This window comes from Miniopterus natalensis, chromosome 2 (assembly GCF_054644295.1).
Source record: "Miniopterus natalensis isolate mMinNat1 chromosome 2, mMinNat1.hap1, whole genome shotgun sequence".
Lineage (NCBI taxonomy): Eukaryota > Metazoa > Chordata > Mammalia > Chiroptera > Miniopteridae > Miniopterus > Miniopterus natalensis.
Genome location: NC_142082.1, coordinates 185,656,263 through 185,683,113, shown reverse-complemented (window position 1 = coordinate 185,683,113; position 26,851 = coordinate 185,656,263). Strand labels below are relative to the sequence as shown.

General features: G+C 56.9%; 1 protein-coding gene and 1 pseudogene across 1 annotated transcript in view; both read right to left on the bottom strand.

The window, feature by feature from the left end:
- TBC1D22A (TBC1 domain family member 22A) overlaps window positions 1-26,260 on the bottom strand; it is a 147,576-nt gene extending 121,316 nt beyond the window's left edge. Inside the window, exons 1-4 of the mRNA XM_087814029.1 lie at window positions 26,183-26,260; window positions 6,334-6,390; window positions 5,235-5,575; window positions 3,015-3,191 (exon numbers count right to left, since the gene is read on the bottom strand). Coding sequence (XP_087670155.1) covers window positions 3,015-3,191; window positions 5,235-5,575; window positions 6,334-6,390; window positions 26,183-26,244 — 637 coding nt within the window. The 5' untranslated portion in view covers window positions 26,245-26,260. The remainder of the gene's footprint in view (window positions 1-3,014; window positions 3,192-5,234; window positions 5,576-6,333; window positions 6,391-26,182) is intronic.
- Window positions 21,674-22,841, bottom strand: LOC107539749 (proline-rich protein 3 pseudogene; annotated as a pseudogene).
- Window positions 26,261-26,851: the final 591 nt, after the last annotated feature.

Sequence of the window (26,851 nt, the reverse complement as noted above, 5' to 3'; positions counted from 1 at the left end):
TAACAAAGAAGGCCTCTGAGTGCCACGTCCCTGGGCTTCGAGCAGTGGCCTTTGATGAGTAAATCTCATCTGCTAAGAGCAGGATGAGCTGCACCTGCATTTGCTACTTTCATCCAGGGCTCACATGGACCACAGGCTCCCACAGACCAGGCCCTGCTGGACAGAAGGGCGCTTGGCGGGGGAACCATTTCTGTGGGCTCTTCTATCCTCAGAGACCTGTTCTCCACATTGGCAAACATCAGCCACTGTCTCTCATGTGATGTGAAGATATCACTTCCACCATCGTCTACCTCATGTGCTATATAAAGGCAGGCAGTGTGCCACCTGGGTTTCCTCTTGCCCGTAAATACAAATCCAGTAACTTTAACTTAAAAGCTTTGGGTTTAGCTTCTTGTTGTTAGGCTTGATGGTTAATAGATTTCTGAAGAAAGAAAAACCCATAATCCCACCAACCTAACAGAGAATTGATGTTTAGATGTTGCCTTTCAACCTACCCATTCACACTCACATTCTCCCAAGTGTCTAAAAGCTTTATTTTTAGGGATAATCTTGATTTCCAACAGTTACCCCAATGACAAAGCCCACGACAAGGAGATTCGAGCTCTGAACCGGCCCAGACGGAGACTCCTGTCAGGCAACCTTGCTTCCATCAACTCTCCTCTAGCCTCCACCATCAGAAATCGCCAAGCTCACCTAAGAAAGTGTCCGTAAACCACCTGACGTGCCCACAATCACATGACCACGTGTCCTCACTACAAAATCAGGTTAGAGAATAAACAGGCCGATACAAGTGAAAGTAAGAAAAATAACTGCCTTTGTTGAGTGTGTACTGCATTGGGGCCCCTCCCAGCACTGTGGGAGTCTCCTCTGCACCTGGACTATTCTCTTGTGCCTACAGAGGGAGGAGGGGCTGCAGGAAGTCACCAGGTGGCTCGAGGTCATGGTGAGGGGCAGTGAAGCCAGCCCTCCCCACAGGCAGCCGTCCCCAGACTCCGCTCTCACTACCGCTCCGACCCAGCCCCTGCCCCGCCCCAGAGGCACAGGCGCACTGGCGGCTGGAGCAGCCGGAGGCTAACGCACACACTCCAACCACGACACCTGGTCCCTCACACCCAGCCTGTCTTTCCCAGCGGGCACTGAGACTCCGCCCAGGTCTCAAGCTGCCATTCTCCGCACACCAGGGACACTCTGGACGTCACCAGCACAGGTCAGGATCACAGGTCTGAGGAAGAGTTCTCAAGTCATCTGTAGTAACAGGAAGTCCAGAGTGACCCGAGTACCCACCAGGAAGGGCCGTCGTGACGGGCCCACAGATGGGCTCGAGCAAAGCACTACAGACGACCATGTCTGCCAGGACCTTACAGGAAACGCTGCTCATGTGAAAACCGAGGAGCGGAAAGGTGTAACCACTCTGCAGAGGAAGAAAATGCATCACATAAATGCACTGACCCCGGAGCATCTCTCAAATCACTTCTGAACCGGCAAAGGAAGGGGCAGCTCCTCCCTGGAGGAACCGGCAGACACCGTCTTAACCTCTCAACTAGAGTGGATGTCAATGCTGGACAACTAGCACCACAGCCCCTGCTCTAATGGCCAAAAACGCAAATGACCGGCCACATGTCACCACGAGGACGCAAGACAAGCACACCAAAGGGCCTGCGGTCTCTAGAACATCAGATCGAGACCACGGGGCGAGGCCGGGGCACTGCTCCAGGTTAACGGAGCAAGCAACGTGACCACGAACACAATGCGCAGTCCTGCAGTTCTCTGGACCAAACAGAAGAGGTGAAGGACAATATACGGACAGTGGTCGAATGTGATCGTGGACTGTGGAGGAAGTAACAGTGCTGCGTCCCTGTTACGTTTCCTGACTTTGACGTTGCTGGGACCACACGGAGAAAATGCCTGTCCTCAGGAAACATGCAGTGACATTTCAGGAGTAAGGGGACACGATCTCTCCCAGACTCCAAGGGTCAGGGAACTGTGCACACGGGGCCCACAGACACGATGAAAACGGGCAGAACGTAAACAACTGCTGAGTGGGTAAAGTACTATTCTTGCACCTTTCCTGTAAGTGTGACATTAAGTCAACGTTAGAAGTTTGCATGACACGTGCGTGGGCACGTCTGGAAGAAGACACCTGGGACAGAGCAACGGAGGAGGAGGGAGCCGGGGAAGGGAGAAGGGACTCAGTCCCACCATACACCCCTCTGTGCAGTGTACCTGCCCAACATGCACATGTGCAAAAATAAGGAAAACCAAAAAGAAAACTCCCAGCGAGAATGGTGCCGACCAGAGCAGCATCTTACAGGCTACGAGACCCGCCCGTCCACAGGCCTCACGCGCCACCTGGTGGCCGAGCAGGGCACTGCAGGCCTCAGAGCTCCACTCCTGACACCTGCCCACCAACTAGGAGCGACCTGGGGACCATCCTGAAAGCTCCAGTGTCCAGCAAAAGGCCTATCACAGAGTGATGCTCAACAACGAGGAGACACATAAGTGAAAGAATGTGACTCAGGTGTAATTCCAGCAGACAGAAGCAGGCCCATGCCTCAGGGGTCCACACAGGCACCGAGACCCAAGACAACCACACTGCTGACAGCACTACCCCCTGCTGGCCTGGAGGCCTAGGCAAGCTGGCCATGGGTCCCCTGCAGCGCTCACAGTCTCACTCCATGTGGACTGGGAAGCCCAGCAGGAGGCTCAGGCTCAGCAGGATCATGACGTTGGTCACCAGCACAGTGCCCCATGAACACCAGGAACAGCAAGATGCCCGTCTGCCCAGCCTCACCGAGCTAACCAAGGGCAGCTCTAAGAAGCCAAATGAGTGCAACTGGGGCTTAAGAAAAAGGAACACAAAATACTTAATCAAACTGCATTGGAAGCACATTAACAAACCATGTCTAAACAAGGAAAGCTACACAGGAAGCATACATGGTAACGGACGAGGTCTTTCAGAACTGGCCCTGGCTCAGAAACAGGACAACTGCACACCCCCCACCCCAGGCACTTACCGAGGTCCGTGTTGGGGCCAGCGAGGAGCTGCCTGAACTTGTCGAGCCGGGAGGCCTCTCTCTCACTCAACGCTGAGCTGCTGAGGGCACCGGGGTCAGATGTCCCACTCAGGGCGACAGTCACCGAGTGTGGGAGCGACTGGGACCTCTGCAGAGGGACCGGGCTGCCAGCACTCTCTGCGGAGGGAGAACAAGGGTGAGAGCGGCATCCTGCCTTCTTGCCACATTCTCCACAGAGAGGCCACGAGTCATTTCCCTCTGTGAATGCTCCGTGTCACAGTGTCCCTTCCTCCCTGCACTGAAAGCTGCAGACTGTGGCTTCTGGAGCAATTAAATGAACCTCGCTGATACCTGTAAAGTCACCCCTTCCCTCCACTGGAGGAGTGTTATTCATCATCAAACAGACACGCCCCACGTAAAATCCGGACAGGGACTACCAGAAAACTCCGCCCTCCTCGGGCCAGCAGCAGCCTGGACGCCCCAGTCAGACCTGCCTGGGTGGCGCAGCCTGAGGACAGCTGGCATAGGGCTGGGAGGAGGATACCTATGAGGCTGCCCGGCCCGAGTGTGGAGGAAAGCTGCCAGTCACCCACAAGGGGGGCAAGCACGGGAATGCACCGAGGACAGTGGGAAAAGACTAGAGTGCGCGGGCAACCAGGACACCGTGAGAGCACAGGACCCGCCACTCGACTGAACCTCCAGATCTCCCCAAGGAAGCAAAGAAAGCCAAACCCTGCTGCAGCCAGGAGGGGCATCGAGCACCAGCTTGCCCAGCCCTCGCCCAGGGCACCAGACCCTGAGACAGGCTGAAAGGCTTGTGCCCACGCAGACCCACAGGGACCCACAGGTGAGGTAAGACAGGATGTACATCAGTGGCCCAGGACCAGGGACAGCCACAGGGAAGAGCCACTGAGACCGACAAGGGACAAACAGCAGGAGGCACTCAGGGCTCTGAACCCCAGGGCTGAGCCCACTAAGCTGTCACACTGTCACACTGGAATTTAACATGGAGTGAAAGTAAGCTCCCAACATGGGAAAAGAAGCAGACCCACGGGACACGTACTAATGCCCACGAGCAGCAGCTGCTGCCAGACGGGGAGACGGCACCCCACTGCTCCTGCTCCCCAGAGTAAGCTCATTACACCAGAACGCAGACAGGAGGCTTCACACAGGAGCCCTCAGGCACCAAGGAGCAGGCATCTCGGCCTCTGGGCAGAGTCTGGCCCAGATAAGCTTCCAGAAAAGCCTGCAAAGTGGGCACAGAGTAGAGCACCTCCCACCCCTCCCATTTGCTCAGCTGCCCACAGAGAGCAGAGGCCAGGACTGGCTATGACCCCAAGGCTCGTTTCCCTCCCCCTAGAACCCACTGCTCAACCACATCCCAGGACCCCACAGCAAGGGCGGCCAGTGGGAAGTTCAGGCCCAGTGCTGCAGAACCAACGTGCTAGATTCCATTACCTGGAATCTCAGAGATGAGCCAGGTGACCTCACTAAGGCACGTGAGGGCCCACTCACTCCTAAGTGAGTGCACTTCTGGCCCCACTCAAAGATGGGACAGGTGGAGTTTGGAAGGCAAAGTGACAGCGATGTCCCCAAGGCAGCAGTAACCTCGGCAACCAGGTCCCCGTTACTGTGCATGGAAAACAGCAATGCCCCACCCCCAGATCCCTCCTGGAGCAGCTGTGTGGCCCTGTGTCCCAGACCCCCCGACAGAGAAAGCGCAGAAGCAGGAAGAGCAGGCTCTAGAGCAGCCGCTGAGTCCCAGGTGGGGTATGAGACACAGACAGGCTCCTGCCCCAAGGGGTTTATAATCTGAACCACCCCCGACAGACCTGAGCCCACGTGTGAGTGTCCCTGGACGCAGAGCCAGAAGCTGCGAACGGAGACACATCCCATACATGTGCAGCTGAGCTGCCCCCTGCAGGAAATGCCACCCTAGAGCAACCAGTGCAGGGTTAGGAGAAGGGGTCCCTGAGCCCTCTGCTCACTGTGGCCCTCTTACAACCGGCCCACAAAAGCCACAGGCCCTTCCACTCCTTGGAGGAGAGAGGATTCAGCCAGGGGCACGGCTGCTTCTCCTGCCTGGGAGGCCTGAGGCCACTGGGATGACAACTCTAGAGCCTTCAAGGGCAGGGCTCTGCCGCAGGGAAGGCCCCACTCATTGTCCACAGGGGAAGGGGTCTCCTGCAGGGAGGCACATCAGCTCCAGCCCCATCCCACCTGCAGGACAGGACGTGTGGCTCTCGCTGACAGACTTCACCAGCCGAAGGTCCCCGCTGGGGGCCGGAGGAGGCTCTGCCAAAGGCACTGGCGTCTGCGCGGGCCCTGGAGGCTCCCGCAGCTTGTGCTGCTCCTGCCGCTGGCTGTGGTCCCGCAGCACACGGTGGGCCGTCTCCATCACCACCTCAGTGTTCAGGCTCTCGGCGGCCATGGCCAGAAGTTCATCATCATCTTCGCCCGCGTCCCAGGCGTCGCTGGTGTTGCTCTCAAACTCCTGGAAGGTGCTGACTCTCTTGGCCTTCACGGGCGTGGTGGGTGCCTTGGGCGTGGCCTTGAGCAAGCTGCAAAGCAAAGGCGATCTTCAATAGAGCTGAGCTGGAGGGGAGAAAGCCAGAGAAACTGGGCCAAGCTGCTGAGGACCCAGGGACAGAGCAGGAGGGAGAGGCCATGAGCATCTCTGCCTCGGACAGATGCGCTCTGAGCGGGAGCACAGCGCTGCCGTCGGGAACCCACAGCTGCCCCAACCTCACTGGGCAGGGCCTGCAGATTCTCTCGCCCCAATGTCCTGGCCACCCTCCCGAGACTGCGCTAGGGATTGGGGGAGGAGGGACCGCTCACAGAGCATGGCCTTTGGGGGACAGATGGGGGTACAAGACCCCACAGTATGACTGCAGACATCATCCAGTCCATTGTGTGTCTGATACCTTCTGGGACAGGGGCAGGCCAGCAGAGCCACATCCTCCTCTCGCCACAGGGAGGAACCGGACACAGGGCAGAGTGAGCCTCGGGCAGCCAGGCGGGGTGCAGTGGAGTGTGAGGGACACAAACCACCATCATTCACGACCGAGCCAGGCCGGCCCACTGGCTGGGGGTGCCAGCTGTATGTCCCCTGCACAGTGGCCCCGCTTCAGGCTGTGGCTTCCACGTCTGCCTCCCCCCAAGAGAATGAGTGTGACAAGGCCAGGGATGTCTCACACCAGCCACATGTTTACTGAACAAAAAACCACTTTCTTCCCCCCACGAGTTTCAGGGAGCTTCGGGCCACCACAGGCCCCAGAACCAGGCCTAACCCCCCTGGGAGAGCTGAAGCTTCACTTACGTGCCATGTAACAGCGGGTCGAAAGGGGGATGCTGGGCGCCATACACGTGCTGGATGCTATTTCAAAAGAAAGGGAACATGCATTAGCTTCTCTTCAGCTCTCCCCAGGGCCCAACGCTGGCTCAGGAAAGACCAGCTCCTGGACACCACGCACCTGAGGGAAGCAACTCCATCAGCTGCCACTGGCCACCCTCGGCCCATGGGGGAGGGATGAATGGCGCCATACAAGCCTGCCCCCCACAAACAAGCAGGGCATTCAGCCCTCCCCGTGAACGGGCCTCGGTGCAGGGGCCGCACCCCCGACTGCGTCAGCCCAGCCTCAGGCGCTGACCGCAGGGCCAGGGCTGCTGGGAGCATCAGGGAAGTTCCCAGCAGCCTCTGTGCTCGGGCTGCATGTCACAGGCAGGACTAAACAATGGCCATGAAATGCCCATCAGGAAACTCTCAGCTTGTGCCATTCTGTCTAAAGACAGAAAGCAGAAGTACAAAGAGACACACTTTTTTCTTAATTTTTTTTTGGTCAATTCTCACCCAAGGATACTTTTTCCATTTATTTTTAGAGAGAGGGAGGGAGGGAGGGAGGGGAAAAGAGGGAGAGAGAGAGAGAGAGAGAGAGAGAAATATCGACGTGAGAGACATCGGCTAGTCACCTCCCGCTCACACCCCAACCAGGGTCGGGAATCGAGCCTACAATCCAGGTACATGCCCTTGACCAGGAATCAAACCCACAGCCCTTTTACAAAGTACCATTTTTTAAAAGACAGTGGTTTTATTATAAAAGTCTTATGCTCATTGCAGTAAAGGTGGCAGACAACCACATGGGTCAGCTGAGCTGCCCACCCACGCCCTTTCCCCCTGCGCCATCCAGTCAAGGGGGCACGTGGCGGTGCAGGCCGGGCAGCGATGCAGCCTGAGCTCTGCCTAACAGACGAGACAACGGGGCCGGAGTGCCTCTGGCCCCTGGTTTCCCCTCCTCCTGCCTGGCACAGCGTGAGGCCTGGGGTCCTCAGCCACCGAGGGACCGTGAGAAACAAGCAGGAGGAACGAAGCCACCACGATGGACGGCAGGGCAGGGAGAGATGAGGGCGAGGGTGTCAGGGTGCTGCCCTGCTGCCAGCCTGGCAGGGACGCCCCTCAGCCTCCTGACTGGGGCCTGCCCGTCAGACGCGCTCCGGACGCGGTCCTCACGGGAGACCATGGGACCTGCTGATGCAGTGCCTGGGGTGGGCTGTAAAGATAAATACAGACCTGGACTGTTTGGTACCTAAGTAAATGTTTTAATTTGTCAAAAGAGAATAAAACCGTACCTTTTTCCTTAGCAATATATCATGCCTGTTTCCCACACCATTTCTAGTCTTCAACTTACTGAAGCGCATTCATCTCCTGCGCGCATCGTTTGGCAGCTTCGCCACAAGGTACGCAGCGCGCGTGACTTTAAAAGCTCGACGGCGGGGAAGGGCAGCCAGGACTCCCCTCCGCGTTTCTCCGCAATTCCTTGTAACCCTACCGTTACTTCTGAATGTTTTAAGTTTTTAGAAACTGTGGTAACAGAGCGAGCAGCAGCCTGCGCCCCCTCCCTGGGCGGCATCACCTCTCGCCACTCTGTCCCGCCACACGGCTGCACCAGGACCCACGCAACCGACGGTGACTGTGAGACAGTCAGCCTGCTTAAAATGCCGGGGACTGTGAAACAGCCGTGAACATCTCTGGGGACAAACACCTGCCACGACTATGTGCTTCATCAGGACACGTTCTTGGACATGGGGATCTGGGACACAACCCATGCAGGTGGAAGGGCTGCTGGCACCCAGAGCCAGTGGCAGGACAGCCCGTGCCCACAGCCATGCAGACGGGAGGCCGATCGCTGCTGATCTGGTGGGAGGAAAGCGGTCTGTGCTGGGTGTGTCCCCTCGGTGACGGGTGAGGGAACAGTTTTAAACACTTCTGCTCATCCGTGCTCCCTCCTCCGCACACTCCCGTCAGACCCTTTCTTCACTGTTCTGAGGGGTGCTCGCCCTGTTCTTACTGATGGGCAGAAGCTTCTGTAGGAAACAGAGGCCTCCCTTGTCATTCAGGCAGTGTGGCTGGCGGAACAGTGGCCCCTCAAGGCTGTCACAGCCTAATCCCAGGACATGCTGTGTCACCTCACAGGACAAAGGGGGTTTGTGGATGTGTGTAAAGACATGCCCTTGGGGGCTTACCCTGGGTTACCCGGGTGGGCCCAACCTGATCACAGGTCCTTACAAGGGGACAACTTCCCCAGTGTGGTCAGAGGGAGTCCTGCCTGTGGAACGATGCTCAGGGCAATACTACAACGCTGGCTGTGGAGACGCAGGGAAAAGACCACGAGCCAGGACCGTGGGAGGCCTCCAGAAGCTGCAAAGTAAGGAAACGGGACAGGAAGCTCAAGGAGCCCGCCCAGGTCACGCCCAGCTAGCGGGGGGAAGCCAGGTTAACACGTAAGGAATCCCCACGCGACCCTCCGCATCATCAGGCGCGGCGTCCGTCTCAACAGAGCTGAGCCTCCCTGCCCTTTCCCTGCCTCCCCAGGGGAACTGCCAGCCTGACTCCACGTCTGTAATTCTGGCAACCGTCTGTGCTTCTACTGAAGACTCTGTATCTCCAAGCAACATGTTACAGTATCCTGCACATGTGGGAAATTAATAGTGCGTGAAGTTTACATTAATATCCTATGCGTCCTTTTGCAACATTCTGCCTGGACTGTTTTTACCTGCCAGTGTTAATTCCTGCAGCTCCAGTTTTGCTGTCCTGTGAGGTTTCACTTAATGTATGTGAAGGGGGAGTTCTAGCAGTAAACCAAGTTTTCTGAATAATTTTTACATGGAAACAACTCAGACAAATGCAGAGCTGTTCTGGGGAAGCCTGGGCAGTGGGAGCCCACCCACGCGCCTGCCCTGGCCGCGCAGAAAAAACAGAGAAGACGAAATTCCAAGGAACCACAGCAGGCGTTCAGGGGAACCACTGGAAGGCCGCTGGTCCGGTTACTTCTGTAAAATATACGGCCTTGGAAAACGGTGGAGAAAAGTCAAGAAACCAAAGATGGTCATCTGAAAAGATGAAACAAGTGGGCAAGGCCTTAGCTGGACTGAGAGAGACTCAGGTCACTAACGTCAGGGCTGAGGGAGAGGACAATACACGACCTACACAGAGAAAAAGGGTTACGAGGGAGCATCAGGAACAACTACACAGCAACTAACTAGGTAACAGACAGACGGAGAAATCCCCACAAAGACAAAAGCAACCAAAATCTGATGGAGAGAAGCGAACCGGGAGAGACGCGCAGCAGGTGAGGCGGATGAGCCATCAAACCCGCATAGAGCCCCGCCCGAGGGTCGGCCCCCTGGTCGCTCCAGCAGGTACGTGGGGAAGAGCTAATACCAATTCCTCGGAAATTCACCTAAAATCTAGGGGTGGAGGGAACGCTTCACACCTCATTCCAGGAAACCAGCCTCTCTCCCTGACACGAAAACCAAACACGGGCATCACCAGAGAAGAAAACTACAGACCAGCATGTCTTATAAGTATACCTGTCCTCAAAAAAATACCAGTAAAACAAATACAACCTCATTTTTTAAAAATTATACATCATGTCCTGGCCAGTGTGACTCGGTTGGTTGGAGGATGATCCTATGCACCCAAGGGTTGTGGGTTCGATACCCAATTTGGGCCCATACCTGGGTTTCAGGTTCGATCCCCACTCAGGGTGCATATATGAGGCAGCCAGTCATGTTTCTCTCTCACGTCGATGTTTCTCTCTTTCTCTCTCTCTCCCCACCCTTCCTCTCTCTCTGAAAAAGCAATGAAAAAAATATCTTCAGGTGAGGATTTAAAAAAAAAATTATACAACATGACAAAGTGGGATTTATCCAAGGAATGCAAGGCTAGGCTTGATGGGGGGAAGGGCACGTAATAAGTACAGGACCATAGTTGTTTAATAATTATCCACCCTTAAAAAAGCTGTGGGACATTCACACCATGGAATACTACGCAGCTGTAAAGAAGACGGACCTCGTACTCTATGGGACAGTATGGATGGACCTGGAGATTATTATGCTGAGTGAAATAAGCCAGGCAGAGAAAGACAAACATCACATGATCTCGCTTATATGTGGAATCTAAAGAACTTAATAATCTGATGAACAGAATAGATTCAATGACATGGAAGCATACATGAGGCTGACGAATGTCAGAGGGAGGGAGGAGGGCGGGTGGGTGGAGGGGAGAGAGTAACCAAAGAATTTATAAGCATCTATGCACAACCCAAGGACACGGACAATGGTGGGGAGAGGGACTGGGGAGGGGGAGGGGGAGGGGGAGGGGACGGGGTGGAACGGGTCACTGGGGAGAAAAACGGACATCTGTGATATTTTAAACAAAAATAAAATTTAAAAGTTAAAAACAATTATTATCCACCTTACTAACCATAGATAAGAGATTTTCTTGCAGACGCTGGGAAACGGAAAGATGCTTCAAGAAGGAGAGCAGGCCCTGCAGATGAGGCAGCCAGAGCCCAGACCAAGGACAAAGCCCATCTGCCGGGACAGTGTTCCTGGCTAATCCTGGCAGGGCGGCAGGGCTGAACTCTGCAAGGACAGTAAAGGAAGGCAGACCCTGGGAACTCACTCACTTTTGATGTCCTCCCACCCACTAACCTGCATATACTCAGCCAACCGTCAAGGGGGTCAGAGCAGAATCTCGACGATGACCGGCTGCTCTCTCCAGTACTGCCGGCATTATTGGAATAAACGCTCAGAAATGATTCAACCCTGTCTCTGCTTAATTTGGCTCAAGCAGTGACAGGTGGCCTCAGACCCGCTGTATCCAGTATCAGCTGACCAACCAAAGAGCAATTACTACCAAATACCACATTAATAGAAAAAAGGGCAAAACCACATGACCGTCTCAGTGGTCGCAGAAAAGGCATTCTAAAAACGTTAGCACCCTCCTGAAAAAAGGCGCAGCAAACCAGACAGGAGGAGACGTCCTCTCCTGACCAAGAGCATCTACAAAACCCACAGCTCACGCCTGACTTCACGCTGAGAGACGAGACGAGACGAGACATGACGAGACGTGACGAGACGAGACGAGACGAGACTCGGCGTTCACTCCACACAGTACTGGAGGTTCTGTCAGAGCAATTGGGCAGGAAGACGGAATAAAAGGTGCACAGGCCTTAGAAAGGAAGAGGTAAAACTACCTGACAGGACAGCATGACCTTGTGTACAGAGAGTCTTAAGAAACCCACTAAAAAAATCAGGACTTACAGACACACTCAGTAAGGTTTCAAGATACAAGATAAATGTACAAAAATTAATTATATTTCTACACATGTGCGAGGAACAACCCAAAAATGAAATTAAGAGAACAAGTCCACTTATAAGAGCATCAAAAATAATGAAACATTTAAGAATGTGTGTAACAAAAGGTGTGTAAAACTTATACTCTAAAAACTAAATATACTGTGAAAAGAAATTAAAGACCTAAATCAATGGAAAGAACCAAGTTCATGTATCAGAAGACTGAATATCATTGCAATACTCCCCAAATTCAACATAGGTTCGATGCAATCCCTATCAAACCCCAGCTAGCTTCTCAGCAGGAACGGACACGCTGGTCCTGAACTCACATGGAATTCAAGGGGCCTAGAATAACCGGAACCACCTTGAAGAACAGAGCTAGAGAGCTCACCCCTCCAGAGTTCAAAGCTCACTGAAGGGCTCAGCAATCGAGTCAGCATGGTGCTGGCATAGGATAAACAGAGATCCGTGGAACAGTCCAGGGACCAGCCTCACGCCTGACAGTTTACAAGGGCGCCAAGACCCCTCAATGGGGAAGGAGCTCTTTCCACAAATGTGCTGGGACAACTAGACACTGACACGCACAAGAATCAAGTTGCACGCTAGCCTCTCATCATACACAAAAGTTAAAACCAGAGACCTAATTTCAGCCATATCACTAGCCAGAAGCTCAGAGACCTAAATGTAAGAGCTAAAACTATAGACTTGTAGCAGAAAACACAGGAGTGCATCGTTAAGAACTGAGATTAGGCAATGGCTTCTTAGGACGCCAGAAGCAGTAATAACAAAAAGGAAAAGGAAACACTGTCAAAATTAAAGCCGTGTGTGCTTCCAAGGACACCATCGGGAAAGTGGAGCAGGAGGAACTGTATGCAAACCACATGTCTGATAAGAGATCGCACCTGGACTACAAGAAGAACTCTTAAAACTCAAAACTAAAGGAAAGTAATTTAAAAATGGGAAACGGACTTGAATAGAGACGTCTCCAAAACAGGATACACAAATGGCCAGGAAGCACATGGAAAGATGCTCAACATTTAGTCATCAAGGAAACGAGAGCCACAACGAGACGCCACCTCACACAGGCGACGCTCAACTAAAGGAGACAGAGAATGACGTGTCATGCAAACAGGGAGAGGACGGGGCCCTTACACCTGCTGCCGGGGACGCAAACCGGTGCGGCCGCTTTGGGACAGTCTGACAGTTCCCCGACATTACACAGTGACCACGGCCCAGGAGCCCCACTCCCAGTGAGTGCCCGAGAGAAATGAAAGCACGTGGCACACGAAACCGCACACAGGAATGTTCACAGGTACCGTCCCTAAGAGCCGAAAGGAGAAACACCCAAATGCCCTTCAGCAGACGGATAAACTGCACGTAGTGGGTCCACACAGCGTGCTACGCAACCATAAAGTGAAGTGCTGACACACGGAAGGGCTAGAAAGCAGGCCGAGTGCACAGAGCCAGTCACGGTTCGTCTCTATAAACTACCTAGAACAGACGGGTCTACAGACAGAAAATAGATGAGGGGCTGGGGGGGGCCTGGGGTAACAGCTAAAGAGGACAGGGTTTCTTTTTGAGGTGAGAAGCATGTTCTAAAGCTGACAGTGAGGATGGGCACACAACTCGTAGAATACACCAGTGTATCACTCAATTTAACGCTTTAGATGATTGAACGGTGTTGTACACGGATTTAAATGGGTGAATTATGTGTGAATCTCAATAAAGATGTAAACTTTTAAAAGGCAATCTAGCTTCCGCCTGGTCCTCTTGGGTTCTCTCTTGGAACCAGCCACCACACTAGCCACGCAGGAGAGCCCACGCACGAGCCTTGGCACGCACAGCGTGAGCAAGCGCCCAGCTGACAGCCCATCAACCAGACACGGGAGGGAACCAGCCCTCCTCTCTCACTGGGTCCCCGCAGACTGCCCACTGACACCCAGACATCACGGGCAGACCAGCCGCTCCCACCGTGTCAGGTCTGAGTTCCTGACCCACAGAATCCATGAGCATTTTTTCTAAAGGGAAAAAAAAACAAGTATCAGCCATCAGCCTGCGTCGATCAAGCACAACCCACCAGTTGTGGTCCTTTCCTGAGGGTTCACGGAGGCCTCCCTGCCCTCAGTAGACAGTTTCCAGTTTTAGGAATCAAAGGGCCTGGGTTCAAGTCCCACCTCCAGCAGCGTTAACCGCGTAACTGCTGTGCGCTTCAGCCTCCTCGCCCGGGAAGGGAATAAGAGCACGTGTGAAGTGAGAGAAGCATGTACAACAGCAGCGTGAACACTGACAGGGACGTACAAACGGCGCTCAGCAACGAGACCGACCTGGCTGCACCCGCGTTCCTGTGTCTCGGCGCCCCCACGGCCCACGCCAGGAGCGGCTCGTCCGCGGCCCCCAGCTCGCGTGGGCTCCCCCGAGCCTGGCGGCACTGTCGCAGGCTGCAGGCCTCTCCCTCCCGGGCCGCAGCACGCCCATTAATTCTTCATGGGCACACCACTCGTGTTTATTGAGCAGAAAACGTTCCAACAAAGTTCAACCTCACACTAAAAGGAACTGCATTCGTCTTATTAAAATTTCACTTTTGCTTGGTCTTGCATAGCTGAAAAGTAAAGTGGGAGTCAACTGAAGCCACTTTAGAAAAGTAAGTGGCAACCACCTCATTTCAGATCACAAAATCTTTCTTTTAAAGACACGTGACCCAATAAACGCCTTAATAAATTACAGTGCTGTAAAGCACGGCAGTCGCTCCTCGTTTTAAAGGGGAGCCTCGCGATTCCTCACAGGGAGGAGACACGCGACACAGCTCCGCCTGTGCATACACGCCCCGCACAAGTCCCCAAGGGGGCAGTTCAGGGGTGCTCACACCTTTTTATTTTTTAATTTTTTAGAAATATCGAGACATCCTTTGCCAGCTGCATAATGAATAAACTGGAGTAAACACACGTCATGGGATACGACTCATGAACACCACGACTGGGCCACAGCCACTAGGACAAGACAGGGCAGCTGCGTAGTAGGACACAGGACAGGAAAGCGGCCGCACGCGCACAAGAGGACGTTGCTTACAGGGAGTCTTAAAAATGGAAACAACACTATCATTTTGGATACACACGTGAGCAGGGCGAGGAAACCGCGAGCTTAGAAAGTGACGTCGGGGGGGCGGGGAGCCGGGTCCAGGGAAAGCACACCAAGCTCGGCCGGTGTGACACTGTCTCAGGCTGGACGGGGACGGTGTGCGCTGTGCCTCAGGGTCATTGCGCAGTCGCGTGCCGCGTGACGACACTTTAGTCAACGACCGACGCGTACGCGAGGGCGGTCCCACAGGTACCGATGGAGCTGAGAGGCCCCGGTGCCTGGCGAGGCCGGCAGGTCGCGCGGCTCACCTCGGCGCGCCCAGGGTCTGCGGAGCGCACAGAAGGCCCAGTGCTGCCGCCCGCCGCTCCCCTCCTTGCTGCGCAAGAACCTCAGTGAGGACGCAGTTTGAGCGTAAAGCGGTAAGTGCGAGCGAGTCGGGCGGCTCTGGCCCAGGCCTGACCTCTTCTGCCAGGCTCCTCGGGTAGGACAGCTCATGGAACCATACCTGCTGAGACAGCAAACGCCACGACGGCTCAGGTGCCTGGTCGGGAACAGAAAATTAACCTGAGATGGACATTAGCTCTGAAGAGAACACAAGTGGGTCCACAGCAGACGTGTCTGCGCAGAGGCTGAGCAGCGCTCGGCTTCCACAGAGCGTCAGTCGCTGAGACCGCAGCACCCCCGCCCCTGCAGCCATCACAGCGGACAGCGGCTTCTCAGCGCAGGGGAGGCGGCCCTGGTGCCCCCCACACCAGCGGGACAGGCCCAGGGCCCCCGCCTGGAGGGGACACTGTCCTGTGCTACCGACACCGCAAAGCTGGGACTCACAGCCTCCCACCCTCTCCGTCCCAGGCCCTGCCTGAACTCTGCGAGAAGCATGGCCAGTCCCTGCCCCCTCAGCACAGCGCCTGGCCCCACAGCGCCTGGCGTCGCCACCTGCACACGTGCTCGCGAGAATAAGAGAACAGGTGCACTGAGCACCCTCGAAGGGCCGCCTCCTGCCTCCTCTCCATGTGAGCCCGGCCCACGCCCTGACAATCCCGGTCACCCTGCTGAGGGCCTTCCGCGGAGAACCAGGCACTCACCCAGAGGACGGGAACAAACACTGTTTGTCTCACCTGGGTGTGAGCCTCGGAACCAGCAGGTGTCATTCTATTGTGAGTGTAGGGGGAATGTTTATTGAAAGGAAGCTCACTTCAAAACCAGCAGGGGGCCCCTGAGGGACCAGGGGAACGGGTGGCCAGCAGCTACATGGCGCACGTAAGAGCCCTCTCAGGAGGTCTAGCACCAGCAGCATGGCCAAGCTTGCGCACAGGCCGTGCGAGAAGCAAGACAGCAAACGACGGCCACACCACCCGGCAGTGCTCACACCAGGCTGGGAATGTCCCCCCGGCAGGCCCTGGAAGGATGGGCCCAGGATAAGCAAGAAAGCCCAGGAAGAGGCCCACGGGTCAGACCCAGGACCGTTTGGGGCAGTGCAGCCTAAGCGCCAAGCCAGCTCATTCTTAGGAGCCCCGGGCCTTGGGCAAGGACAGCCTCAGAACCGCCGCCCGGGAGGACAGCCGCACACACAGGCGGGCTGGCCAGCGCCTGGCGGGCGGCGCGTGCTCCCCGCAGGGCTGGGGCGTTTCCGGCCCTCATTCTCACAGTGCACAAGGAGCCTCTGAGCCACTGGGGCTACAGAGCCTTCCACCCTGGGACCTGGGCCGGCAGCTCTGTGTAAATCCCCAGAAAAGAGGAACAAAAGACCGGGGAAACTCAAACTGAGAGTTCCCCCATAAATGGGAAGAGCCCGGCTGCCCTGCGCCCTCTGGGCCTCCTGATACCCTGCTCTTGTCAGCAAATGGAACACCAGGAAGAGCCGAGAACAAGCTGCTCATCTCACCCCTAAAGAGCCCCCAGAGTTGCAGAATCATCGTGCAGAAAGCACATCCCCGGCCCGGCCTGAGAAGCCAGGGGGCCAGGCCAGGGATGGCAGGCTGGGGTTGGTGGGTGGGCAGGGCCGCAATTGGAGTCAAATCCTGGAGCAGGCCCAGCTCCCTGGCCTGTGCAATGGGGACCACGCAGCACCTGCACTGGGAGAACCCACCGGGTTGCTAGGGCGAGGAGCCTGGCACAAGGGGAACACTCAATATGCAACGCTAGTATAAGGTCACTACAAGGTCCACGCCACCTCCATTCCGGCTTCACCTCCACATCTGGGCGTGGCATGAACACTTAACACTTAACCTGGGACGGTCCTTCACAACTGCTCTCCCCAGGTCCTCCAGACAGAGCCAGGTGGTCAGTGGTGTCTGCACTGCCAGGGCCCAGCACGTGGCATCCCCCACACCTCCACCTCTGCAGGAGCCTGGGTATGTGCGGCCCAGCCCCTCCAGGCAGAGACCCGCTTTCTGGTCCCCCAGCTGCACCCCGAAGGGCCTGAGGAGTGAGCGGCCCAAGGAGGACTGAGTGTACTGGGCCAGCCAAGGAGGGGAGCAAGGCCGCTCCCTGGCCTATCACAGTGCCACTGCCTTGTCGTGCCATGAGCCAGCTGGGCGAGACGGGGTCCTCTAGGAACAAAAAAGCAGAGAGCAGGGTCCCTCGTCGGCAGCCACAACTTCGATCCTGAATTTACAACACTGGGGGTGAAACACTTCCTCCTGCTCCCATTTAAAATTTTTAATTAAAAACACAAATCTAAATCATGAAGAAATTTATTTTTTAAAAATCGTTCTTGTTCTCACTTAAAGTTCACCCAAAAGAGTCTAGATTTGCTAGATTAGACAAGTATGCAAGAAGGGAAAAATATGATTCGTATTAAATTTATTTTTCAATATGCTTCCCGACAAAATAAAAGGCGTTGACAACGTGACACGTGAGCACGGGAAACAAGCAACAAGAACTGTGAGCAGAGCAGAAGCCCACCCATGGTGCTCCGTGGAACCGGGCACAGAATGACCATCCCCACTGACAGAGGCAACCAGGGAAGCCCACCCCCACGAAACAGGCCACCCCGTCAGAGCGACAGGCTCAGGGGTTCCCTGCAACACAGAAAATCAGGAGTAAATTGCAGTCCAAGCTGCCATTCAGAAAACACAGCGAGGAAACAGATTTATAAAAACGCACAAGAGAGCTGATCTGGGCAGCACCTCAAAACTTCTGAGAAAACGGGCAGGGTCTCCGCCTGGTTCCTGGGCCCCGGGGAGCAGGGGATGAGAAGGGGCCCTCCCAGCACTTTGCAGAGGTTCCCAGGGAGGGGCCCCCTGTGAAGACTGACCTGGATACCCGTCCACGCTCCGATGCAGGACTCCGCAGGGGAAGGTGCAGAGGGCCACCCGCACCCACCCGACACCCCCCAGGCACACGTCCCTGACCCTCCTGCTTCCCCACGTGGGCTTTCTGTGGCTGCTGTGACCAACGACCACGACTCAGCGGCACACGTATTAAAGGTCTGGAGGTCAGAATCTGAGATGGGTCTCGGCTGAAGTCCAGGTGTTGCCAGCTGCCTTCGTCTGCAGGCAAGGCTGGGGAGCACCCATTCCTGCTCACTCAGGTTGTTGGCGGGACTCACTCTATTGTGGCTGTAGAACCGAGGTCCCTGCTTCTGGAGCCACCAGCGTCCCCTGGCTCCTGGCCCCTCCTGTCCCAAAGCGAGCAAGCACACATCTGACAAGTCCATGTCACGTCAATCTCTCTGGTCCCTGTAAGAACTCAAGCAGTCCCACTGCTCCACCAGATAACCCGGGACCATCTCCCATCTCAGGGTCAGCGGATTGGGAACCTTCACGCCCCTTTGCCCCGTAACATGGCACGTGTCCCAGGCATGAGGACACAGGCACCTCTGGGGGCCATCACTCTGCCAACCACACCCACTCCTCAGGCCAGACCCTGGTGACCACCTCAGTGCCTAGCACCAGCCCACCAGTGAGCCCTGCGAGCCCGCCTGCAGTGTGGGCCCTGGACCTATCTGTCCACTCCTCTGCAGCCCCAGCCACTGCCCTCCTCCTCACCTCCCACTGCCCTCTTACTCTCCCCCTCTCCCCAAGGAGGATGGGTAGGATCATCAGTCTTCTCATGGCTCTTAGGACCAAGGCCCAGATTTTCCCCATGGCCTTCAGAGCCCTGCATGCTCTGGGCCCTGCTCGTCCCCTCGTGGCTTTCTCCTCCTGGCCACTAGTCTCCTCGCAGGGTGTGTCCCGTCAGCAGTGCTCTGCCACCCCACCCCACATCTCTGAGTGGCAGGCTGGCTCCTCTCCCACTCCAGGTCTCAGCTTAGGTGGGACCTCCTCTGGGAGGACATGACTTTCTATCCATGGAGCGCCCACTCTGCTCACATTCCCAGATTACGACCTTTGGAGCATTTCAGACTGTTTGCATATCTATGTATTTACTGTCTCCTCCACCCCCGTGACCTCTGAGTGTGACATCTCTTTGCCAGCATTCAGCGTGGTCCCTGGCACATGGAAGGCCCTCCTAAGTGGTTTCTGAATGAAGGAATGATCCCCCAACGACTCCTCTCCCTCCGCTGCTGAGTGACGGGGCCTGTGAGATGACTGTTAGTTGACTGTCTCATTTGCTCAGACACCTCATGGCTCTGACAGCTGTGAGCTGAAAGCTGTCAGAGCCGAGACACTGGGAGCTGTCTTCTGCTCCAGCTCTACCCCAGGCACCCACAGCCTTGCCACGTTCAATCTGAGCGATTCCTGCTGCCATCCCACTTACAAATGCCACCCTCCACAGGCCCCAGCTGCCTGCACAGCCCCTGTCGGCGAGCACACTGCCAGGCAGAGCCGAGCCAGAACAGGGAGCAGGGGGCCACGCTGAGAGGCTGCCTGGCTCACACCCAGCGTGCAAGGGTTTTGTCTTGGCATCTAAAGCGAAGTATGGCAGGAATGCCAACTGCAGCTGCAGACATCACAGCCCCTCAGGAGCCCGGCGAGTCCATGGCCCCAGAAAGAACAGGCCCCAGGGAGGCGGAGACTGAGCCTTTGCTGAGGCCCATCCTCCACCTGCTGATGTGCTCAAGCCCCCACCTCACCTGTCACCTGGAAGTCTGCAACAGCATCGACTGGCCTCCTTGTCTCCGCCCTCTTGGACCCCAATCTGCCCCAGCCCAGCAGCCAGAGGGATCCCGCCACACCCGTGGCAGGTCACACTGCTCCGCCACTGCCCCTCGGCCGCCAGGGAGCCTCCAAAGGCCCCTTCACTCAGAATAAAAGCCTGGAAGTCCCTGTCTTGACTGTGACCATGAGGCTCACCTACACCCCACCCTACGATCCCCCTCCCACGACCGACTTCACGGCCCCTTTGCTCTTCTCACAAACTCACCAGCACCAATTCCGAGCCAGGGCCTTTGTCCTTGCTGGCCCTCTGCCTGGACCACCTTCCTCCAGCCACCCAGAAGGCCTTGTTCCTCTCCTCCTGCAAATCTTGCTCAAATGTCACTCCCCCGGGAGGGCCTCCTTGGCCACCTTATCGCCGTGACACCCTCCCACCGCACCTACCTTTGAACTATCTACCCCGCTTCCCTGCTTTATGTTGTTGTTTTTTAAAGAAAGTGCTTGTTTCTACTGTACTTATTACTAATATAAAAACTGTTAAAAAGAAAAAAATTCATTTTCAGCCTGGCTGGGCGTGGCTCAGCAGGTGAGCATCGACCTAGGATCCGGGAGAACACTGTTGGATTCCCAGTCAGGGCACATGCCCGGGTTGCAGGCTCGAACCCCAGTCAGGGGCGTGCAGGAGGCAGCCGATCAGTGACTCTCATCACTGATGTTTCTCTCTCTCTCCCTCTCCTTTCCTCTCTCTGAAATCAATAAAGATATATTTTAAATTAAAATAAAAACCTTTAAAAACAATAATAATAAAGTTCATTTTCAGTTCTTCAACAGCTCTCATCCCTCCTTCTTGCCCACACAACTCCTGACCCATATCCTCAGGGCCAGTTTCAGATGGAGCCTGCTCACTGCTGTTTTCACAGAAAACAATCAGTGCCAGCGATGCAGGGACAGAGGTCAGGAGGGGACGGCAGGACTGTCCAGCTTCCGCCCAAAGACAGGCAGGTGGAGCTCCACAGAACTCGACCGAAAGGCTGGCTGCCTCGCACAGTGCGGCCTGACTGAGACGGGCTGTGGAGGGAGGCCCACCAAGGGCTTCAGAGCATATCTCATGGGCCCGTCCAAGCCAGGAGGAGCGACACCAGAACAAGGGGAAGGCTGGGGGCAGCCTCGTGGAAGTTTCACAAGCTCCCGTGTTGGGAGGTGGAGAAAGCCTAGAGAGCACCAAGAGCCTCAGTCGTTTTGGCAGAAATACTCTAGTGTGGGGAAGCCACAGAAATGCCAGGGACGCTGAGGAAACTATGAGGGGATGCACGTTCACAAAGCACAGCGATCGCAGCCCACGGCGGTGGGGCCATGCTACTGACGGTGACACTACAACATCCCGAAGCAGGGAGAGTGGCCTTTCAGGGCGTGACTGTACCCAAACCTGACCCCAGGTCAGACAACCTGGGGAGTGTGACACAGCAGCAGCCAACACTGGGAGTAGGGCTATCACATAAAAAGGACTTAAAGCAAGCAGCCAGAAGGGAGCGGCAGGAAACTGCTCTAGGGCTCGGGAATGGAGGGCAAGACTGGGGCTGGGCAGACAGATGCACAAGAAACAGCACCAAGTAAGTCTCCTGCTCAGGGTCGGTTGGCGAGGGGAAAGGACCCAGGAGGCAGTTGAGGGAGCACAAGTGGGGTCCTGAAGGCAAGTCTCTGGAGGCCGGGTCACAAGAAAGAGTGTATACTGAGCCCCAGTGACGAAACACAACTCTGGGCCGCACACGGGGAGGTGGTGGACAGGGTTGGTGTTACTGAGGGTGGTGAGTGGGACAGCCTCACAGTAGCTGTCACAGGGCCACAGGAAAATATATGGCCGCTAGGTCACGGATGGCTCCCTCCAGCTCGGATGGGAAGGCAGGCTCACAGGGGAGGTCCACTGACGCCTGGTTAGCAAAAGACACAGAGGTCCTCATACCAGCAGTGACCCTTTTTGGGAAAGCGTCGGCAGACAGGGCGGTCAGATTTGTCTTCCATAACCTGGGGCTCATCCTTGGAGGGGCAGGTATTCTTGACCAGCGAGCAGCTTCCGGCCTCTGAGGATGCTCTGTTCTTTGTGAAAGCCTCCCTGGAGGGACTGCCATGGCCTGGTCCAGGAAAAAGAGGCTCAGCACCAGCTCCCTACCAACCACGACCAGACCTGGGGCCTAAGGCTCCCAGCTGGGCCTCTGCCCCAGGGGAGAGGTGGGAGGCTCAGCAGTGGCGGAACCATTAGTCCCCTTCGTCCCAAGGGACCTCTGTGAAGAGAGCCTGCATTCTTCTGTCCGCTCCTTTCGCTCACCATCACGTCTGAGGCTCCCCCAGGTTGCCTGCAGCGGGAGCCCGCTCCTTCTCACTGCAGTGTAGGATCCCAGTGCGTTCACAGCGCCTGCCGACCCACTCTACTGACAGTGGACATGTGGGTGGATCCCAGTGTGGGGCTGACCTCGGGACACCAGGCTTCACTGGCCATGGGGGGAGGGCCCAGAGGCTGGGTGCTGGACAGGACCGCCATGGTCTGTGTCTCCAGCCTCTTTCCGCTTTGGCGCAGTGGCCGCGGCAGCAGCCAGGGGCAGCTGGCTCTGCTTCTTTTGTTGGGCGCCGAGGTCGCTGCGATGGCTGCAGCAGGACCTGGAGGCCATGAGGAAGGGGCAAGCGGACTCTGTTTCTGCTTCGGGGGCGGCCCCTGCCTTATGTTGTAACGACAGTCAGCTTGGTTATTCTCCACCTCCCGCTCCCCTGCACGCTTGGTGAGAACACAGATTTGGGTTATTTCAGTCCCTGATGCATCTCCAGCACCTGAAACTGTCACTGGCACACAGTATGGGTTAAATAAACATTCGATGAATAAATTATCAAACTGTTAAAACATCCAAAAGGTCTCCTCTCATTCTCATCAAAGAGACCAAATGAAGATCCCCCTGCAGGTCGCAACCACTTTGGCCCAGTGGCACTCCCTCAGGTGGCCCGTGTAGAGACTGATGGTGCCAGGAGCCACATGACCGCAGGTCCCACAGAGATTAATAGGAAAGGAAGCTGCAACCCGGACCATGGGCTCCTGGTCAGAGGTCTTTCCACCATCCCACACGTCCCGCCCTGTCCAGGAGTTTCTAAGAAAGCATCAGATAAGAACCAGGGTATGCAGAAAACGGGGTCTACCAGCAAGACCCTCAGTGAGACCTTGGCCAAATCACGCCCTCCCTCTAGGTTGACCTGGAAGACAATTTAAAAAATAATAATTAGCTAGGCAAAAGGGGGAAAGGGCAGGAAAGGACTTTCTGGTCAGCTCAGAGAGCATGAAACTGACGGGGCATCGCACGGCATGGACAGCGAGGAACCTGCGAGTCGTCAGGACCACTCGGCACAGCTCAAGCAGGGGGGCTGGGAGACGTGGCAAAGACTAAGCAGGGATCAGGTCACGAAGGGCCTGAGGTATCATGGGAAACTCCTGCTCTGAGCATGGCATTTCCGGGGCTCCAAACCCAGCACGCCTCATCAAACACCGTGTGAAGGGCAGAACACGTGCTTTGTAAACTCTAAAACCCCTGGAGACCTGACACCTGTCGAGCATAAGAGCAGCGGCCGGCACAGTGCATCAGGGTCCCAGGGAAGGAGCATGAGGGAATTATTAAGGAGCAGCTCATTACTTAGGGTTGTGCCATGTAAAAACCCTTCACAGCTCTGCTCCCTCCTTTGAGTTTCTCTGGGTTGAGGTCCACACTCAAAAAAAAGTTAAACCACCACAGGAGCACCCGAAAGGCTGGCAGAGCTAGGGGATCTCTGACAGCACTGTGCCTGCACAGGCAGAGACTGTTCCTGCGCAGGCAGGGACTGTGCTTAGGGCCAACGATCCCACTGATCTACTGATAGGGAAAGGACAAACCTGTGCAGCTCCTGTCCCGTGAAGCAGTGGCACTGCCAGAGGCAAGGCCACCACCAGGGCAAGGAGCACACGGCGCAGTGCAGGGCTTTCAGGGGGCCCGCCCCGCGGTCCTGCTCTCCACAGTGACAGCCCCACAGTTCTCCAAGTCGCCACTCCAACCCTGTAACTATAACACGGGAGCTGCTCTCAGAAATGCCTGAGACACACACAGCATCTAAATCGAAAGAGAAAGAAAGGCTGTATTTGGTAACACGGCCTCAGAGAACAAAGGTGATGACGGCACTCGTTTCCTGTGGCCGTCATAACAAACTACCACAAACTCAGCGGCTTCACACGAGACACTTTTCCTCTCACAGTCCTGGAAACTAGAAGTTCGAAGGCAGGTGTCGGCGTGGCTCAGTGGCTGAGTGCTGACCCACGAACCAAGAGGTCACTGGTTCCATTCCCGGTGGCGCGATCTCCAGTAGGGGGCGTGCAGGAGGCAGCCAATTGATGTTTCTCTCTAACTGATGCTTCTATCTATCCCTCTCCCTTCCTCTCTCTCTAAAACCAATAAAAACATATTTTTTAAAAAGAGAAAGCAAACAATTCAACAACAAAAAAACAAAAGCAAGGCGTCAGCAGAGCCATCCTCTCTGAAGGCGCTAGGAGAGGAACCTTCCTTGCGTTTTGCAGCTTCCACTGGTTTCCAGGAAAGCTCGGCGCTCCGTGGCTGGTACGTGCGTCACTCCAACCTCTGCCTCCATCTTCAAATGCCACCTTCCGAGGTCTGTGTCTCTGTGTCCAAATTTCCCTGTTCTTACAAGGACACCAGTCATTGGACTAGGGCTCGCCCTGATCCCATATGACCTCACTTTGACTTGACTACATCTGCAAAGACCCTTTTTCCAAATCAGGTCCCATTCATGAATTTTGGGGGACACTGCTAAACTCAACCCAAGGACAAATTTCCAAGAGACAGTCATCCATCCAAAGGTTTGTTCACCGTCACAACTACACACGGGAGCTCGACTGCTCTCGGCTGGTTAAGAAGTGGTTCATTTAGCCCGAGGAGGAACCAAAACCCCAAGACCTGAAACCAGCAGGCGGGCTCTAAGGCCACGTGGCTCCTTTCCCGAGTCCACGTCTGGGAGCCCTTGTCCCTCCCACTGTCTGCCGTCAGAGCCCTCACATCACCCTGGCCCCGACACTGGTTCCGATGAAAGCTCTGTCCTTTAATCAGGCACAACCCTACAGGTAAAGGGGGTCTGTGGCGGCCTCTGGTGACCCCCCAGAGTCACTGTGTCCGAGCGCCGGGCACTCACTCCTGCGAACCCCACAGGGCCCTGGAAAGCCAGGGTTCCGGCGGGACATCAGTGGACGCCAAGTTCACAGTCTGCCCCAGACCAGGTGCTTCCCGGGCAGCGCCGTTGGTCAGCTGTGGCTGCCAGGGAGCCCGCGCAGCCGGTAACTCTGGGCATCGCGGAGGTCAGCGTCCAGGGCGGGCTGTGTTCAGAGGTTGTCCAGGGCCCGCGCCACCGGACAGCCCCCTCCACGCGCCTCTCCGCGGCCTCGGCCCGGCCGGGCGGCGACGGCCGGCGGCGGGAGGACGTTGGAGCGGCGGCGTCCAGGCGCACCCAGGTCCCCGCGGGCGCCTGGCTTTGTTGTTACTCTTATGTTTTAACTTGACTCCCGCGGCTGAGCCAGGCCAGCGGCGGGCGTGAGGCCGGGCGTGGGACCTGCAAGCTCGGGAGCCTCACACCGACCGGCTCCGGGCAGGGCCCCGCCGCCCCGGGAGTCGCTCCCTCCGGCCCCGCCCCGGAGCCCGCGGGAGGCGCGGTGCGGGGCCCACTCGCGGCAGCTGCTCGTCCCCCGGCCCCGCTCCCGCGGCCACTGTCGCCTCCGGGCCCCGCGCTCACCCCGGTCCCCTCCCGGCCCCGGGCGCGCCCCCCGAGCCCAGGCCACCCCGGCCCGGGTCCTGGCTCTGCCCGCAGCCCAGCGAGACCGCGCCCACACCTGACCTCTGACCCCTGACCCCGGCCCCTCGCGCCGGAGCAGCCACGGTGACCACCCAGACCCCGGGCTCCGACCCCAGGTCCCCTCACACCCCCGAGCAGGCCTCTCCGAGCCCAGGCTCCAAGCGCAGCTCAGCGAGACCGCGCCCACCTCTGACCTCTGACCCCTGACCGCTGACCCCGACCCCTCGCGCCCGCGCGCAGCCACTGTCACCACCCAGACCCCGCGCTCCGACCCCAGGTCCCCTCACACCCCCGAGTAGGCCACTCCGAGCCCAGGCTCCACGCCCAGCCCAGTGAGACCGCGCCCACCTCTGACCCCTGACCCCGATGCCTCGCGCCGCCGCGCAGCCACGGTGACCACCCAGACCGCGCGCCCCTTACACCCCCCGAGCAGGCCTCTCCGAGCCCGGCCACCCCGCCCCGAGCCCCGACTCCGCCCGCAGCCCGGCGGGCCGGCGCCCACACCTGACCTCTGACCCATGACCCCGGCCCGGCGCGCCCCGTCACACCCACCTGCCCGGGACCTTGCTGTTGCTGCGCTTCCAGAACTGCTTCCTGGCCCCGTCGCTGGCCATGGCGCCTCCTCATCCCTCAGACGCGCGGCCCCGACCCCCGAGCGCAGCCGGCCGCCCCGGCGGCTCCTTCCCGCTCCCGGCGCCCCGCAGCCGTCCCGGGACTCCCGAGCGCGGAGCCCAGCGGCTCTTCCGCCTCCCTCCGGAAGTTGTGCCTCCGCACGCCCGGAAGTCCCGCCTCCGCCCGGGCGTGCGTGGCGCAGGAGCGGGCGCCCGAGGATATGAAAGAGCGACGCCCGGCGGCGCGGCGGTGGAAGTGCAGCGGCGGGGCCTGCTCTGGGTCTGCTGGCTGGTGCTTGGCTGCGGGTCCCCTTAGGGACCGGGTCCTGGTCCTGGTCCTGGTCCTGGTCCTGGTCCTGGTCCTGGACGAGGGACCGGGAGCGCCCCGCTGCGGGCGGCGGTCGAGGCTGTGCGCCCACCTGTTTGAGGGTAGGGAGAGCGGGGTCAGGCCGGGCTTCAGCTGGACACCAGTTGCACCTGGAGACACGAAGAATCCCCCGGCCTGAGCAGTGCCCGGCATGTCCTGTCCCGTGCATGAGGCTGCAGGACGTCAAAGACTTAGTACAAAATAAAGAAAGTATTGATTTTTACATTGATTGCATGTTGAAAT